Source organism: Vigna angularis, chromosome 4, assembly GCF_016808095.1.
Source record: "Vigna angularis cultivar LongXiaoDou No.4 chromosome 4, ASM1680809v1, whole genome shotgun sequence".
Taxonomy (NCBI): Eukaryota; Viridiplantae; Streptophyta; class Magnoliopsida; order Fabales; family Fabaceae; genus Vigna; species Vigna angularis.
Window position 1 is genome coordinate 26,208,198 of NC_068973.1, and position 17,742 is coordinate 26,225,939.

The 17,742-nt window shown below is 35.9% G+C and overlaps 2 protein-coding genes across 6 annotated transcripts; one reads left to right on the top strand and one right to left on the bottom strand.

Annotated features, from left to right (window-relative positions):
• Nucleotides 1-7,939: 7,939 nt before the first annotated feature.
• On the bottom strand, nucleotides 7,940-8,720 carry LOC108330333 (uncharacterized). The gene is made up of 3 exons (XM_052876490.1): nucleotides 8,610-8,720; nucleotides 8,205-8,453; nucleotides 7,940-8,119 (listed from the first exon to the last, which is right to left on the bottom strand). Exons 1-3 carry the CDS (start codon nucleotides 8,718-8,720, stop codon nucleotides 7,940-7,942), a joined length of 540 nt encoding a protein of 179 aa, XP_052732450.1.
• A 2,814-nt stretch (nucleotides 8,721-11,534) lies between these two features.
• Nucleotides 11,535-17,234, top strand: LOC108332087 (serine/arginine-rich splicing factor SR34A). Of its 5 annotated transcripts, none has more exons than XM_052876584.1 (14): nucleotides 11,539-11,696; nucleotides 12,540-12,611; nucleotides 12,764-12,868; nucleotides 13,262-13,327; nucleotides 13,434-13,508; nucleotides 13,584-13,716; nucleotides 14,057-14,103; nucleotides 14,181-14,238; nucleotides 15,784-15,833; nucleotides 15,911-15,967; nucleotides 16,226-16,314; nucleotides 16,396-16,467; nucleotides 16,548-16,584; nucleotides 16,960-17,234. In XM_052876584.1, exons 3-14 carry the CDS (start codon nucleotides 12,782-12,784, stop codon nucleotides 16,978-16,980), a joined length of 792 nt encoding a protein of 263 aa, XP_052732544.1. In that variant the 5' UTR covers nucleotides 11,539-11,696; nucleotides 12,540-12,611; nucleotides 12,764-12,781; the 3' UTR covers nucleotides 16,981-17,234. The 5 variants fall into 5 exon arrangements, with proteins under 5 accessions (XP_052732545.1, XP_017422684.1, XP_017422686.1 ...); XM_052876583.1 differs by having other exon boundaries at nucleotides 11,540-11,696; nucleotides 12,760-12,868; XM_052876585.1 differs by lacking the exon at nucleotides 12,540-12,611 and having other exon boundaries at nucleotides 11,535-11,696; nucleotides 12,760-12,868; nucleotides 16,399-16,467.
• The last annotated feature ends 508 nt before the right edge of the window (nucleotides 17,235-17,742 follow it).

Below are 17,742 nucleotides of genomic sequence, written 5' to 3' on the forward strand. Positions count from 1 at the left end.
TGTGTGTTGATGCAAGCGAAGAAGGTAGTTGCTTATACTTCAAGGCAACTTAAGATTCATGAGTAAAATTATCCTACTAATGACTTGGAGTTGGCGGCTATTATTTTCGCCTTGAAGATCTGGAGGCACTATCTATATGGTGCACAGTCTCAGGTGTTCAGTGATCATAAAAGTCTAAAATATCTTTTTGATCAGAAAGAACTGAATATGAGGCAGAGGAGATGGATGGAGTTCTTAAAAGATTATGAATTTGATCTTCTTTATCATCCGAGAAAAGCTAATGTTGTAGCGGATGCATTGAGTAGAAAGACATTTCATATGTCTGCTTTGATGGTCAAAGAGCTAGAGTTAGTGGAGAAATTAAGAGATCTGAGACTACATGTGGAATTTGAATCAAATGTTATCCGATGCAGTAATATAGTGGTTTCGAGTGGTCTTCTGGGTAGTATAAGAGAGAAACAGTTAACTGATGTCGAGCTACAGAAAGCAATGGGTTTGATGGGTACAAATGAGGGTAAGAAGTTTGTTTTGGGAGTTGATGGTACTTTAAGATTCAGAGGCAGAGTCTGTTTTCCTAATGATGTTGATCTAGAGAGATTAATTCTTGAGGAGGGACACAAGAGTCGTTTTAGCATGCATCTTGGCATGACTAAAATGTACCATGATCTTAAAGAATCTTTCTGATGGTCAGGAATGAAAAAAGATGTAGCATATATTATGACTTCTAACAAAATAATTAAACCTAATCTCCGTCGCCACACACCATCAGAACCTTGTTCAGCATCCCGTCACGCACGTTGCATCCTCCACCAGCTTCAGCACCTTTTCAACCATCGTTGCTCCCAACTCCGCCTCCGCTAACAGCCTCGCGTGAAACCATTGTCTTCTACAGCGGTCCACGCAGAACTCCCTACCCGAGCCTCTACATGTCATCCTCCTCCGCAGTAAGCACCACAGCATCATCCACGCCTAGCAATGAGGCATCTAATCGATCAGGGGATCCGCGAGCTTCACTGCCCTTAGTGAGTCAATGAGTCAGTGAGTCAATGAGTCAGTGAGTCAACCCGTTTAACCCACAAACCCGTGGTGGGTCAAGTCGGGTTCAAATTTTTTCAACTCGCTAATAAGTGAGCCCGATTGGGTTGACTCACTAAGTGACCAACCCGTGGTGGGTCGAGCTAGGTTACCCGTTTTGACAACTCTATCCACTACTAGTCTTAGGTGTGACAAATTAATTCTCACTCTTTCACTCAAAATTTGTCTCGTGGTATTGATAACGGTTGATTTCACCGTCATTTGGGATTAAATTTTGATAATAAATGAACCCTTTTTGACTTAGAAACTTGCTTGTTCTCTTGTTTTTAGATTGATTTGGTGAGTAAAAGAGTTGAGGTTATACTTGAAGATTTTATCACTAAATTCCCTTGATTTTGTAGGAAACTAGGATGAATTGGAAGAGGAGTTAAATTGTCAAGAAGTTGGAACTCAAAAAGGACAAAAAGAACACCAGAAGAGAAGGTTGCAGAAGGTCGCAGGACGCTTAGGCGCCTTTTTATGGGGCCCTCAGCGTAGGAGTCTCGCATTCACGCCTGAGCGCCCTTTCAGGAACGCTGAGCGCCAATCTTCATGTAACGTTTCACGCCCAGGCGCCCTTCCTAGGGCGCTGAGCGCCACTCCTCTCGCAAGCTCGCCTAGGCGCCTTAAGTTGGGGTGCTGAGCGTTGGCGACATAGGCCCATGATCCAATTCAACCGTATATAAGGACTTGAACATCCTAGAGGGAGTATTTTTTGACAGAAGTGACACAAATTCAGACTTTTCCAACTCTCTAGAGGCAAAAGTCGATGCGGAAGCTCTCCTTTCGGTTTTTAGGGTTTATCTTTCATTCTCATTGCATTGTTCATCTAGTTTCTCGATGACAAGGGGGAACTAAATTCAATTTGTTGTTGGGGGAAGATGTAACCTTGTGAACTCTCATGTATTTGAATTGGTTTTAATTGATATATGCTTCTTTCATCAATTGTTAGGGATTTTCTCCTTGTTATGTTTTGATCATTCATGACATGATTTTATGGTCTTCTTTGTTATTGGGAAATACCTAGAAACCACGATCTGGAGAATTTCTCCCAAAAGCAGTATCGTTCAGGGATGAGGATATGAGTTTTGGTCATCTTAAGCTTCTAATCGTAATGCATAATTAATTATTAGGGATGCAAGGGATTGTGGTCTAGTAGTTAAGGATAGACTTTCTTCGTTGAGGGATCGAGTTTTAAGTAATTTAGAAAGTTATGTGCATCGAGAGTTTAATTATTTTAAGTGTGAGATGTTAAGCTTGAGTTGGAAAGTGGAAAGTTTTGAAAGGGAAAAAATTTAAAAGAATTAAGGGTTGAAGTTGAGGGCCCCTACCTAAAGACACTTAGGGCAAGCAAGAAAAGAGGGGAGAATAAGTATCGCATCACGCTTAGCGCCTTTTGAGGGGCGCTCAACGCTAGCGACGCTGTTTGGACACCTTGGGCTTTTGAATCTCAGCGTCATTAGGCCTAACCCATTCTTTTAACCTTAAAGGGCACGATTTTACCCTCATTTCTCACTCCCACACTTTCCAGCCACCTAAGACCTTTGCCTAGGGTTCTCTCTAACTTTCCCCTTTCATCTAATCACAAAAAATCACCATTTCCACTCTCTTTGCTTCATTCCATCCATCAAATTTGGGGTTTTTGGTGTGTTGTTGCTAGTGTCCATAAAAGCCCTAAGTTTTCACAAGCTCTTTGTGCATCTTTCAAAAGCTTTGATTTCCATTCAAGTAAGTATCTTGCATTTTCAATTTTTACTCTTGAAAGCTTTGATTTTTGATGTTTATGCATGATGTATTGTTGAATTTGTTGATTAAACTGTTTGGAGAGGGTATAGTGTTGAAAATAAACGGTGGAAAACCCTGCATTGAAGGAGAAAAATGCCAAATGGTCATGTTTCATTTTCTAGTTTGGCGCCGAGGGCCCCCTGGGTGGGGCGCTCAGCGCGGGCGTGGTTGGTGCATGGTGTTTGTTTTGTGTTCTGGTGGTTTTGATTGTGTGTAGGTGCCGCTGAGGGCCCCTTGATTGGCCCTCAGCGTTGGAGAAAAGTTTTTTTTATGTTGATTGGTGCTTTAATTTTAAGATGCTTATGTTTGATGTGTTATGTTGAGAGTGTGAATTGTGTTATGAGCAATAGAAAGCATGTTTGTAAGTACTAGTGAGTATGTGTTGAATGAATTGATATTATAGATGACTCATCAGTGAAATGTATTGTGTATGTTTGTGGTGCATGTATGGTTTCATCCTCTGGTAAGCGTATTAAGACTATGGCCTCCAAGACAGACAGAGGACAAAAGAGGAAAGAGCAAATATACTCTAACAAGTTCATCTTGCACATGCATGAGAGACACTTCCAGATAGTACAAAACAGGAGGCTATTGATGGAAAGAAAGGTGGGATTAATACCTACCATGGCTCCTGAGTTTGAAAGGAAACTTGAAAGAAGGCAATGGGAGAACTTAGCTTCTTATCCATCACCTGCCAACATAGCTATGGTGAAGGAGTTTTATACAAATGCAAGGGTATTCGGTGCTAGTCATAAGGCATATACAAGCTATGTGAGGGGAAAAAGAATATCCTATGATGATGTCACAATCAATAGGTTTCTTGGTGCTGAATGGACAGGGGATCAGTGTTAGTTTGCTCTAGCAATAGAGGAGGATATTAATTATGCTGATATGGAGGGGACTTTGTGCATGCCAGGTGGCCAGTTTCAGAGGAATAGGAATGACATGCCAGATCATATTAGGAGGTCATACTTAACTCCTTTGGCAAAATATTGGATGACATTCACTCATGCCAATATCCAACCCTATTCACATGTATCAAACATCACCACAAACAAAGCAGTCTTCCTCTACTGTGTCCTCAAAGGTTTAAATATTAATGTGGGACAGGTAATAGCAGATGAGATCAAGCACTATGCCCATGCTGTGAGCAACAAATCACCTCTAGGACACCCTCTCTCATTACTCACTTGTGTGAGCTTGCAGGAGTGAATACTTGCACACCTCCATTTGAACGTACAAGGAAGGAGATCGATGCCTCCTATTACACCCAATACTGCATGTTGGATGAGGTAAGAATCCCTATGCCAGCACCACAACCTCTTAGGCCTCATAGGAGAGCACTACAACAGGCTCAGCAGGATCAGGCCCAGGATGCTACTCCTTTCCAGATGAGCGACGTGTACATGTCTCTAATGGAGTCCAGGATGGAGGCATTGTATAGAGGAGAACAGGCGTTACTAATGACCCTGACTTCTGCCTTTCCTGAGAGACAGTACATGTCTCAAGAGGACTTCATGGCCCATGTTGCATGGCCTACTGATCCAGCTCAGGCTAGTGGAGGAGCTAGAACATCTGGAGCAGCTGCTATGGAGGAGGATGTTGAAGATGAAGAGGAGGAGGAAGATGAAGAGGAAGAAGAAGAAGAGGAAGACGATGATGATGATGATTCTGATGACAGTAAAGGCTGATTTGTTGGAGAGCTTCTACTGATGGATGTTATTCTAACAGGATTTTTTTCTTTTGCTTTATTATTATGAAATTGTGAACTTTGAAAGTGGTTAATATGTACTGTACTTGGCCTAATGAACTGTGCTTGAATGGTTTGGCTAATGTGTTTGTGATGAGTAATGTATCTTGTGCTGCTTTATTGTGTTGATTGATGTTGAGATTATGCATGGTGTAGTCTTATAGACAGGTGGTTGCTCATGATTGTTAGAAACTAATGCATGATTTCAATTGTGATTAAATTGTTGGGCAAAATGTTATTAAATTGTGGAACTTGATTTAGCCTGTGAGAGATTGGGCTCTAGAGTTTTTAATTGATTGAATGCTATTACTTTGGAAGCATGATTTATTTTGCCTAAGTTTCTATGATTAAACCACTTGTTTGCTTGTTACATATGATCAAGGCCATGTTTTCTTCTCCCTTAGAGCCAATGTCAATAAATGAACCCAACAAAGAACAATGTTTCTCTTTACCCTTTGAACCTTGAGCCTAAAGTTGAAAGTTGAAAAACCCTTTTTGAAATCCTTACCTTGAGTTAAGTAGAGTATGTTTATGTGGTAATCGAGAATGGTTTAAGTTTGGGGTTGTGAGAAACCGTAAAGAACTTTGTGAAATTCATTAAAGAGCATTGAGCGAAAGCAAAAAGCAAAAGAAAAAGAAAAGAGAAGAGAATAAAAGGTTAAGCTCAATGAAAGGAAAGTTGGGAATGAATTGAAGATTGGTTTCTCACATAAAAGAAGAAAAAGAGTTGATTGTTAATGTGAATAAATGAATTGTGCACTCTCTTAACTCAAGGATTTTTTTGTCTAGAAAAACCAATTTTCTTCTTAGCTCAGCCTCAATACAAGCCTCAAAAAGTCCTTGTGATGATAACTTACTTGTGAGTGTGTTTGATATATGGTTAAATGAAAGGAAAAGTTGATTCATGTGACATTGTGATGGTAGAGTGTAAGAGTGTCACCTTACTATACACTTTTGAGTGCTTGAGTGAAACACTTTTGAGTGCTTGAGTGAAACATTATCATTGGTGAGGAATTGTTCCATGCAATATAGGATAACATTCTTGATCATTCATAAGTGTGCATCTGTTATATATTGTGAATATGTGAGCACCATAGTTGAGTTTAAGTAGATAAAACATCAATTCATCTTGACTGATATTTTTATGATAAGCAATTATGAGTGATTACTTGTCTTAGAAGAAGGTGCTTTGTGATATGCTGAACCATTGAACTATTGTTTAAGCTGAGTTACATGTTGTTTTGCTTGAGGACAAACAAAGTTTCAAGTTTGGGGTTGTGATAACGATTGATTTCACCGTTATTTGGGATTAAATTTTGATAATAAATGAACCCTTTTTGACTTAGAACCTTGCTTATTTTCTTGTTTTTAGCTTATTTTGGTGAATAAGAGAGTTGAGGTTATACTTGAAGATTTTATCACTAAATTCCCTTGATTTTGTAGGAAACTAGGATGAATTGGAAGAGGAGTTAATTTGTCAAGAAGTTGGAACTCAGAAAGGACAAAAAGAACACCATAAGAGAAGGCTGCAGAAGGTCGTAGGACGCTTAGGCGCCCTTTTATGGGGCCCTTAGCGCAAGAGTCTCACATTCACGCCTGAGTGCCCTTTCAGGAACGTTGAGCGCCAATCTTCATGTAACGTTTCACGCCTCGGCGCCCTTCCTGGGTCGCTGAGTGCCACTCCTCCCGCAAGCTGGCCTGGGCGCCCTAAGTTGGGGCACTAAGCGTTAGCGACGTTGGCCCATGATCCAATTCAGATGTATATAAGGACTTGGACGTCCTAGAGGGAGTATCTTTTGACATAAGTGACACAAATGCAGACTTTCCCAACTCTCTAGAGGCAGAAGTTGATGCAGAAGCTCTCCTCTTCGGTTTTTAGGGTTTATCTTTCATTCTTATTCCATTGTTCATCTAGTTTCTCCATGACAAGGGGAAACTAAATTCAATTTGTTGTTGGGGGATGATGTAACCTTGTGAACTCTCATGTATTTGAATTGATATATGCTTCTTTCATCAATTGTTAGGGATTTTCTCCTTTGCTCTATGCTTGTTATGTTTTGATCATTCATGGCATGATTTTATGGTCTTCTTTATTATTGGGAAATACTTAGAAACCACGATCTAGAGAATTTCTTCCAAAAGCAGTATTGTTCAGGGATGAGGATATGAGTTTTGGTCATCTTAAGCTTCTAATCGTAATGCATAATTAATTATTAAGGATGCAAGGGATTGTGGTCTAGTAGTTAAGGATAGGCTTTCTTCGCCGAGGGATCGAGTTTTAAGTAATTTAGAAAGTTATGTTAACAATTGAATGAAGAAGATGAATTCTTATATGCATGAGAGTAAACTAGGTGAAATCTAAACCCCAACAACATACCCATCTCATAATTTCAATATCATTCATTCACCTTTGTATTTTTCTTCAATTAATCAAAAGTGCATTCATATTTACTTTCTTGTTTTTGCATTCAAAACCCTAAATTGTTCTTAAAAGTCTTAATTAGTTAAGTAATTACATGAATGTTTAGTGTCATGAATCTCTTGGGAAACGATACTTGGTCTTACCATTTATTATTACTTGATACGATTTGGTACACTTGTCGAGGTCTTAACAGGTGACTATGACTTTTTTCTCCTCATATCTACCACATCAATGCAGATTTTATAACCCTTCAAAGAGGCTTAAATTGCCTCCATTACTGGCCCATTTTCAAAAAAAAAAATCACCTTAATCTACTCCTGGTTCTTTGGTCGTACGTAAACAAAAATAAAATAAAAAGAAGACCTTAAAACAGACCTCCTAGAACACTAGGTTGCACACAACCCCACCAACAAGCCCAAGAGCTTGGTCAAAGCTCTAAAGTAAAGAGTAGCCTTTTGCATTTAAAGGAAATTAAATCCCCCAACGTTGCAGCCATGATTCAAAATCCTATCCATATGCATGCAGAAAGGCTATGTCAACACCTCCACTGGGTTAGCACGTCTAAAGTAATATATAATGGATAAAAAAAATGTATATAAAGCCTATTTCAGTATGGTGATTGCTATTTATAACAAAAAAATAAATATTACAAGCACACATAATTTATTAAATACATTTACTCCATACAACTAAAGGCTTAATACCCTATTTTGTCCCCAGTTTCGCTCGAAAATGTCAAATTAGTCCATCCTTTAAAAAGTGCGTCAATTACGTCCTTACTTAATAAAATTTATATCAATAAAATCTCTTCCGTTAAATCCGTACAAATAGCGTTAATTATTTTTCTCTCTCTTCTACTTTTTCTGCTTTTTCTGTGCAAAGCAGCAGCTTTTTTTCTGCTTTACGTCCTACAAAGAGCTCTCTGCCTTGAAGTAACCATGTCTTATTGATAAATTCTCTGAAGAACTTGGCGATGAATCGATATCGATAATAGGGCTTCTATTTACAAGAGATAAAGGTATAGGTCCTGATAACTGATTCTGCCTCCCATCATATGACTGGAAAGCAATTACTTGAATTCTTCCAACCTGAACACAACCCAGAGGTATTTGACGATAAACTTAAAGAAAATTTACAATTGAAGAATCTTTTGGCCATGCATTGAAGACAAACCTTGTTTACATCTTCACTGAAACAAGAAAAAATCAAGCCAATAAATCCAGAGTCAAGAAGCTGGTACGTTGCCTGGGTTTTTACATCAACATGGGAAGGGAGAACTGTAATGTGCGGGTGTGAATGGTACCAACCAATTACCCTTGTCGTAGTTCCAGTGGCTATGGTCATTCGCTCAGCGAGGGCAATTGCAGCGGCCAAGAGCTCAGGGTCGGTTTCCACTCGATCCTTTCGCCGATCAGACCTCTTCTAAGGAGACGCCCCCCATATCAATGCAATCACGTTCCCGTTTTTCGAATGTTGAATCAACCCAACCCATAAAAATCATTAATCGAACCTGGTATTGTGTCTATGCGTTTCTTCAATTGACTCGATAACATAGAAAGAAATGTTAGGTCAGATTACCTGAATGTCCCCAAAAAGAAGACCCATAATCTCTTCGGTTTCAGTGGACAATGCATGAGTGAGGCAACTTAACCACACTTCTTCCGACATTTTCACGCTCGTTAGCGACATTTTTCGATTCAATCGATTGTTTCTTCTTCTCTTCGATACTCGTAGACCCACCGATTCCAAATTCCTCTCTCTTCTTTCTTAATCTTTCTTCTCCGCCCAACAAAATCTCACCAACCACTCCAAAAACACGAACTTCAGCTTCTCTTCCTCTTCCTCTTCCTCTTCTTGTTCTTTCTTCTTCTTTCTTGATTATTAAACAGAAGCTCTTCTCTTTTATTACGCTGCATACCCTAATGTCACTCTCATTCACCAAATACAAATTTAGTTTCATTTAGGAAAATAAATTATCACAGGAAAACAATTTTTCACACTGATCAATTAAAAATCATAAAATTTAGTTATGTAATTATCTAATACAGATTTAGTCATGTAAAAATATTTCAAAGAGAGAGTAGAAGAGAGAAAAAAAACTGCTGCTTTGCACAGAAAAAGCAGAAAAAGTAGAAGAGAGAGAAAAATAATTAACGTCGTTTGTACGGATTTAACGGAAGAGATTTCATTTATATAAATTTTATTAAGTAAGGACGTAATTGACACACTTTTTAAAGGATAGACTAATTTGACATTTTCGAGCGAAGCTGTGGACAAAATAGGATATTAAGCCTACAACTAAACTATAATAGATAAATAAAATATTTCTTTTTTTTTTTCAGATCTATATAGATGATCGGGTAGCTAAAGGTAAAAAGGTTATTGGTGAATGGGTAGATGATTGGGCGATCAAGAATAAGTCATCTTAGGAGATTTATTTTGTATTGATCGATGAACAAACAATCTTTATATAGGATATGTAAATGATTGTTTGGTCATTGACCACATGATTTTTTTTATATGACACCATGCACATTAATGAAGTGTCATTTCTTTCATCTACTTACTTAGTCATTTTTTACTACTTTTGACTTGATGTTATTATGTCATTTCTCTCTCATTATTTATTAACACAAAACATAAATTCTCGTAATATTTGACAATAAAAAAATAAAATCACTATTATTATATTGATATCATTATAATTATAAAATTCAATATAAATAGTTTTTATTTATCTTATAGTAGTTTTATAATTAAAAAATGATTAAGTTTTAAGAAATGGTTAAATTTAAATAAACAATAAAATTGATAAAAAATATTTTATTTTTTAAAAAAACTTAAAAAGAAAAATTAGAAAATAAATATAGGAAAATTCTCTTTATATATAAATATAGATAAATAATTCATGAAATTATTAGGAAGAAAATTCCAAATATTTGGAGTTACAAAATTATAAACACGTAAAATAGAATAGGTTAAAAGTTTTAAATTAGTAAAAGTAACTAAATTATAAGAGTGAAAAATGTGAATTCCAGATGTATTATTAAATAAAATATAAATATTTTTTAATAAAACTCTAATTCAAATTTTAAAGTATAACAAAGTTCAAAATGTTGTTAAGTAAAATATAAATAATTTTAGTAAAAATTTTAATTTTAATTTAAGAAGCAAGAAAAAATTGAATAAATAGATAAAAAAATAGTAAAATTTAAACTTGGATCAGTTTTATACTATTGCCATTAAAAAATAAAACAGAAAAAGCAAAAGTATACATAAAATATGTAAAGCTTTTTATATATTACTAGTTTTTAATTAGTGGCGTCAAAATGGGTTGAAACCCGTGAGCCAACCCGCCTCATCATGGATTTGAACCGGGTTGGGTTGGAAAAAAAATGCAAAATTTTTTATGCGAGCCAATTTGGCCTGGCTTACTAAGAACCCGGCTCACACGGGTTGAACCCGTGGTGGGTTAGGTTGGCTCACCAACCCACCTACTTTTTATTAATTAAATTAAATTAGTTATTCAAATCCTATTTTTTTTTATTTAAATCAAACTAATTAAATTAATTATTCAAAATGCACAACCTTTATTTAGCAATAGAGGAGATAAAGAAGAAGATGCTTCAAGAGAGCATAATACTGTGAATTTATGTATTCAGGACTCCAATTTAATAGATGGATAATATTATAGATCGGATAATTCAGGAATATATCATTTGTTTTATCTTGTTTTTAGACTTATCTACAAACATGACAATTTTATCTTGTGTTATATATTTTTGTTAACGACTATATGTAGTTTCTTGGTCAAACGGTTGTGTATGTCTCATTAAACTAAATTGGCAAAATTTTATGTTTGATAGCTTATAATATATATAACAATATATTTATTTTGTTTCATTTTCTTTTATATCAATTGGTCCAATTATTAGTGTTTCAATTTGATCGATCAAAATAACATGTTATAAGAATCTGAGAAAAAGAGGATGAAAAAAAAGTTAATTAAGTGAGCCAATGAGCTAACCCGTTTAATCCACCAATCCGTGGTGGATCGGGTCGGGTCGGACCGGATTACCCGTTTTAACAGCTCTATTTTTAATGATAATAAAAATTGATTAAAAAGATTAGTTTTTTAGTGATAATAAAAATTGATGGAATGATTAAGATTAAAATAAAATAACACAGTTAAATTTTAAAAAATAACCATTTAAAAGGTAAAATTGATAAAATAATTATTTTAATTTAAAAAAATTATTCAAAAGATAAAATTGGAAAATAAAAAAAGAAATCCTCTCTCTCTATATATATCATAAAGATAATAACTGTATAGAAATTAGAAAAGGTCTTTATAAGAGCAAGATATATATCTTTTTAAAATGTGTAATTAATTGATTTTAGTTTTATCCATTTTCTTAAATTATTAATTGCTTATTTTCACTTTGGAAGAGTAGAATTGGGCCAGGGCTTAGTGGAGGTCCAAACCCCTTTTGGATCCATAAATTGGTTCAACCCTACACCCTTACTACCTACGCTATTCTGCTCTCTCCTCTTCGGAAGGGTCGAGTTTCTCAAGAAGGGTTCGATTGGGTTCGCAAGAAGGGTTCGATTGGGTCCGCAAGAAGGGTTCGATTGGGTCCGCAAGCCGTTCCTCCTCTGTTTTTGGTATGACATTCATCGAGTTATTCTTGCCTTTCTGAATTTACACTTGTAGCATGCCTCTATTTGATTTGAGTGACCAACTGTACACTTAGGGTTTTTGACTCGATTCCTTCGGTGGAATTTGAATTTTCATTTTTTTTTCTTGACGTGCGCAACATGGGTTGTTGTGGGCATATTCCGAGGACTTTGCTCAATAGTTAGGTTTTAATCTTATCATTTTGTCTCTCTGTTTTTTAGTGGTTTGTTCGATTTATCTTACAGGGAGTTAGCATACTCTAAACTAGCTGATTTGATTGCTAAGGTTGTTATTCACTGGGGGTGAAATCTTTAGAAGTGGTTCAAGAACCTGGTTAGCGGTTTCTTCGTTGTAACTTCTGAGGGTTGCAATAATAATTCAAACAAACAGTGTTCTTATGTAAATGGTTTGTGTACATAAGCGTGTGTTTCAGACAGGGAGGGTAGAGAATTATAGTCCCACTACACATTAAGGACAGTTAAGTTGATTTAACTAGTATATACCATTACAGTAAGAGGTCATGTTGCGAATTTTTGCCAGGGATGATTTTTCAATGCTGTTAAAAAGAGAGCTGAGTAAGGTTTAAGTCTATGTCGATCTTAATTTGATCTCATGACATCAATGCTTTCTTTATGATAGATGACAAGCGCTTGGACAAATATGAGCTTTGCACTCAAACATAGGGATATAGAAAGGGAATGGGAGAATCGGGGTGGAGTTATGGTTATTTTTTTAAAATTATTGGAGATTCTTGCTCACTCAGAAGATGTATGCCTGCTAAAATACTGGAAAGGATGAGGAGATCCAATTTAGTTTCAATATTGTTATAGCTTTGGAGCATCTTGGAGCAAATGAGCAATGGAGCTTGTGGAGCACGGCTCACCTCAAGGATTGCTCTCTTGGTTTGCTTCATAGTTTTGGTTTTATTTATTTTTGTGTAATCATTAGACTAATGATGATGATAAGTAGAACTTTTAGGTTTTTGCCTAGGCTTTAAATAAGCGAGAGAAATCCTCCACCTTGCTGATGAGCTTCAAATTTTGTTTGTAGAAAGACTGCATAACTGTCAAACATGAGTGGCCGGTTTTCTCGCACAATTTACGTCGGCAACCTGCCTTCTGACATCAGAGAGTCAGAAATTGAAGATCTCTTCTACAAGGTGAAATTTTTACTTTTCTTGTGCAATGTACTAATTGCATCAATGTGAATTTCCTTAAGAGAACCATTTTTATTTGCATACTCTTTTTAAAAAAAGTGAAATCAACTTAAAATTTATTTTAACTGATGAATAGCCAGTATGGAATACTACTCTTATTATGACTTTTTAGCAAGGATAAATGATGTTTGACCAGCATACTTGTATATTTTCTTGTTATGAACCTTGTTGACTTTTCATAGTTTATATTTAGCAAATTTGCTTTACACTTGCGTCCTTCATTCGAAGCAATTATATGTTTAGTTCATTTTAATATAATTCACAGTCAAGTTCTGATAAGTGGGGTTGATAGTTGTGTACTAATGTAATTGTGTTGCAATGGTATTCCCACTACAGTATGGTCGTATAATGGATATTGAATTGAAGATTCCTCCCCGCCCTCCATGTTATTGTTTTGTTGAGGTATTTTTCTTTTCTATATTTATTACTAGTTGAAGTATTTATCCTCCTGTCTATATGTTTTTTTCTCTTTTACCATTTGATCATTTATTGTTTGTTGGGTTGCTAGTTTGATAATGCTCGAGATGCTGAAGATGCAATTCGAGGTAGAGATGGATACAACTTTGATGGTTGTCGGTTACGGGTAAGGAGCTGTTCCAACTTTTGGGTTCTAGATAAATTCCTCTATAATGGTATGTCTCATGTGTTCTGGTTTCAGGTGGAACTTGCTCATGGCGGTAGAGGACCATCGTCAAGTGATCGACGTGGATATGGAGGAAGTGGTGGGGCTGGGGCTGGGGCTGGGGCTGGTGGGGGTCGTTTTGGCATCTCACGCCATTCTGAATTTCGAGGTGTGTCATTGTGCTTTTGGCATAATCTTGGTTTTATGTTGAAGGATAGGGAGCAATGCTATTTTTCTTCAGACTGCACATGCGTCCATTTAGCTATCCTTTGTTTGTTTTTGTGTATCTTTTTTTCTAATTATATAGTTTTTTCAGCCTTTATGCTTAGAATGTTGGTGCTAAGGTTTATGGATTTTTCATTTTGAGAAACATTTTTTGTTTGTCTTTTCTTTGCTTTTTTATGGTTCATAATTTATATGAAATAGTTGTTTAATACGTATTCATAAACTGTAGTTAACTTATCATATTTTTGCACTCAATTTCGCTAATTTTTTATTTTCATCTGCAGTTATTGTTCGGGGACTCCCATCTTCTGCATCCTGGCAAGATTTGAAGGTATCATAATCTTCATGCTTGTAAACTGTACTGCTCAAATTGTTCCCACCTCACCATGTTATGATATTTGGTTTCAGGATCATATGCGAAAAGCTGGTGATGTTTGTTTTGCTGAGGTTTCTCGTGATAGTGAAGGTACACCTTCATTTGGGTTTTTGTTTTGCTAAATTACTGATTACATTGATACATTATAAGTAATACTTGTTTGTTATAGCGCATGCTATCTTCCTCTTCTGTATGAAAATTAAAATATATTATAGGATCCCAGGGGTTTGAACGTCACAATCTTAAACCTTATATAAATACGACCAGTATATTAATGCGATGTAGGTTCTAATGTTTTAAATTAATATTATTGAAGAAATGAAGCATTGTAGAATGGAGATGAAACTCTTCATAGGCAAGGGACAACCAAATTTGTTGCTTTATGACTTCTACGGGTTTGCTTTATAATTGTGCCAGAGGGCATGCGGGACAATATAACATCTATTTCCACTATTAACATGCAACACGTTCTGATCAGTATATGTGTGTATTATTTTCGGCATTATTATTAGTTTGGAGTCCACAATTCATAGGCTGAGTAATGTTAAATGCGCCATGGAGCAATTGTGAAGTTCACTCCCTTCAAGGTTAACAAAAAGCCCAGTGAGTGCTTTAAACAGTGGGAATCTTGACGTAAACAATCATTCAGGATATAAATTTTACCCTGCTGCTTTTGTATGTAATTCTTTTTTGAATGCATAATACCTTGCGAAGGAAATTAAAATCTAGGTTGAGGATTGCCTTTCTTTTATTGTAAATCACACACAATGGTTGAACTATTGTGCCAATGTGTTGTGTCGTGACATTGCCACTCCTCTAAGGGCTGTTGCATGGCAGTGATTTGTGGCTGCTCCCTTTATTTGCATCTTGCCAGATGGGCTGTGACCTCTGGCATTGGTAGACAGCCTTTCATCTGTGATTTCTGCAGCTGCTGCGACACAATGATTCGGAGAGGAGGAGTTGGTATTGATGGGAGAAGAGGCCTGTGTTTTTGTTTTTTGTTGATGGTAGGGGATGACGGATGAATGTAGAAGTGTCTGCGTTATTTTTTTCTCTCTTGGTGATGGCTGATATTTTGAATGAATTTTACGTATCATAGAATTTTATTTAGTATGAAGGGTGATGATTGGTCAAGTATATTGCTGTATAATTTCAGATAACTTTACATTATTCAACTCGTATTGTGTATTGGTTGGAGTTATATAAAGTTGGAAAATTACAATTTTTATGATAGAAAGTTTGCAGTTAAGGGACATGAACACTTGGTATCCTTTTTTATTAATTCATTAATGCATCACTGGCGTTATATTAATAGACATCAAGCATCCCAGTTAATCTGTTATATTAAGGCTTTATTGCACACAGCAGTCTTCTTTTTATCAACTCTGCTTTGGTGTACAAGAGTCTATGAAACTGAGTATTTAATATAGATTTAATTATTATCATGGGTAGAGAAATCAACATTCTGGGAATCATTTCGAGCAAGTGTCTCAACTTTCACACGAGCCTTTTGTGTGTGCATGTCAAATTGTTTACTTTTAGATTTCTATTCTACAAATGTATTCCTATTTTGACATTTCAATTTTTAAAATGTAGTTTTAGTGTATATCGCTTATACTATTGTTCAATGTTTAGGGACTTTTGGCATTGTTGATTACACTAATTATGACGACATGAAGTATGCTGTAAGTTCTTCATCCAGTTAAATGATACTAAAATTACTGCTGTACTCTCCTATACGTTTTCTAACACACCTTTACAGATTCGCAAACTGGATGACACCGAGTTTAGAAATCCTTGGGCGCGAGCCTATATTCGGGTAATATCTCATCCTGAAGTTATATCAAAAGGAATTCTTCAATAGCTGGCATATATTCCACAATTCAAGCAGCTTTTTGACATGCTTAAAGATTTTGCACTCTTCTTTACTTTGCCTCTTTTCCCTATAAAATGATTTTGTACCCCATACGCATGAGGGTGCTGGATTTTTCTAATGTTTGAGATTTTGTGAAAAGTGATTTGTGGAGTGTTATCATTTAATAAAATAGTGGACTAAAAATTACTGGTGTTTGTGCAGGTGAGAAAGTATGAGAGTAGTCGTTCTAGGAGCCGCAGCAGAAGCCCCAGAAGCCCCAGCAGGAGTAGGAGTCCGAAAAGGGCCAGAAGGTGAGTTTTTTGTTAAATTTCATTGCCAAATAGCTTTTAGACATTTTACTTTTCTCATGGAAAACCTGTTTCATTCTACAGTAGATCCTTGGAGCGTTCTGTGTCTAGGTCACGATCTAGATCACGATCAGCATCACCAATCAAATCTTCAAGGTATGTAAAACATACTACGTTGGGTAAACTTTTTGCAATACCTTCTATATGTGATCTGAGTTTTTCATTGAATTATGCAGGCCAAGATCACGCTCACGGTCTGGATCTCCTCGCCAGGTATTTTTTGTTTAAACATTTAAAATATAATATTTCTGCGGTGAACTAGGAATATGACATAATTTTGTACGTGTTCTGAAGAATCCGTATGTATTTGAGGATTTGGCTTGTTATCAAATAAATGTATTCAGAATTTTCTACGTCTTTTTTTTTCTTTTGTTCAAATCTAAATTGTATTTGTAATATGTTTTATGAAAAACATATTAAGTATAACGCTGGATTTTTTAACGGCAAAGAGTCGTGATAATTATTTGTTTTGTAACCAGAATTTGTAGTATATCAGAATTTTTGGTTATTCCGGCTTGTTTGAGTTTACAAGATCAGCCATAAATGAATAATCTGTGTTAATTGACCGCATTGAACTTTTTTTTGTAGGTGCTGTCAGGTAGTGGATGAATTTCTGAAAAGACGCCAGGTGGTTCTTTGGAGCTATTGTCCCGATCTAGGCAGTATCACAATTATATTTAAGTTGAACTGAATTGTTCTAAGGGAAAACTTTTGATGTACCTAGGCTGTTTCTTGGTAACTGTTTACCAGTTCAGTTGTGTTGTTTCATTCAAACAAAAATGTTCGATATTAGCCTAGCGGTTGCGGTTGTACCTTTTAAAGTTGCTTTGACACTTGCGAAGTATAATTTCATTTTTAGATCACCTGCTTCAACCGTGAGTTTAGTAAGACTGGATGAGAGACACCAGAAATGACATCTTTTGGTATGAATGAAATTAATGAAAATATTTTTAAAAAGTAGGACTAAGTATTATTGTTTCCCACAAAACACAATAAAATTTCACATTTACTGTACAATACGATCAGTTATTTTTTAAAATGCTGTAAAAGTAATGTGCTAGTCCAACATTTTATTATTGGTGATGGGGTGGGGTTCCTTAATTTACGTAAAAATATTTTCATCCGCAACCAATTAATCCTTTAATATTTTTTTCTCTGAAGTAATTATACTCTTATGGAGTGTAATGGTTATTATTACCGGAAAAAAGAGAACACAAATGTGAAGTGGTTTCTGATTGGGACGATTTCTACAATCAGTGCTGGTTAAGAATATTTTTCACAACCTCTCTAGGCCATTTAATAATTATCCCTATCGTGGTTAGCCAGTGCTCTTTAATTGTCAAGTTTCTTCAAATTTTTCAAAAACAGTAA

Bases quoted from the DNA above. Each gene is read 5' to 3' on its own strand.
- LOC108330333 (XM_052876490.1), bottom strand. From the start codon at position 8,720: ATGTCGCTAACGAGCGTGAAAATGTCGGAAGAAGTGTGGTTAAGTTGC. The intron at 8,454-8,609 runs GTAATCTGACCT...GCGTCTCCTTAG, and splicing joins TTCTTTTTGGGGACATTCAG to AAGAGGTCTGATCGGCGAAA. The intron at 8,120-8,204 runs GTTTGTCTTCAA...GGTTGTGTTCAG, and splicing joins TCAGTGAAGATGTAAACAAG to GTTGGAAGAATTCAAGTAAT.
- LOC108332087 (XM_017567195.2), top strand. From the start codon at position 12,782: ATGAGTGGCCGGTTTTCTCGCACAATTTACGTCGGCAACCTGCCTTCT. The intron at 13,509-13,583 runs GTAAGGAGCTGT...TTCTGGTTTCAG, and splicing joins TTGATGGTTGTCGGTTACGG to GTGGAACTTGCTCATGGCGG. The intron at 16,468-16,547 runs GTATGTAAAACA...TGAATTATGCAG, and splicing joins TCACCAATCAAATCTTCAAG to GCCAAGATCACGCTCACGGT.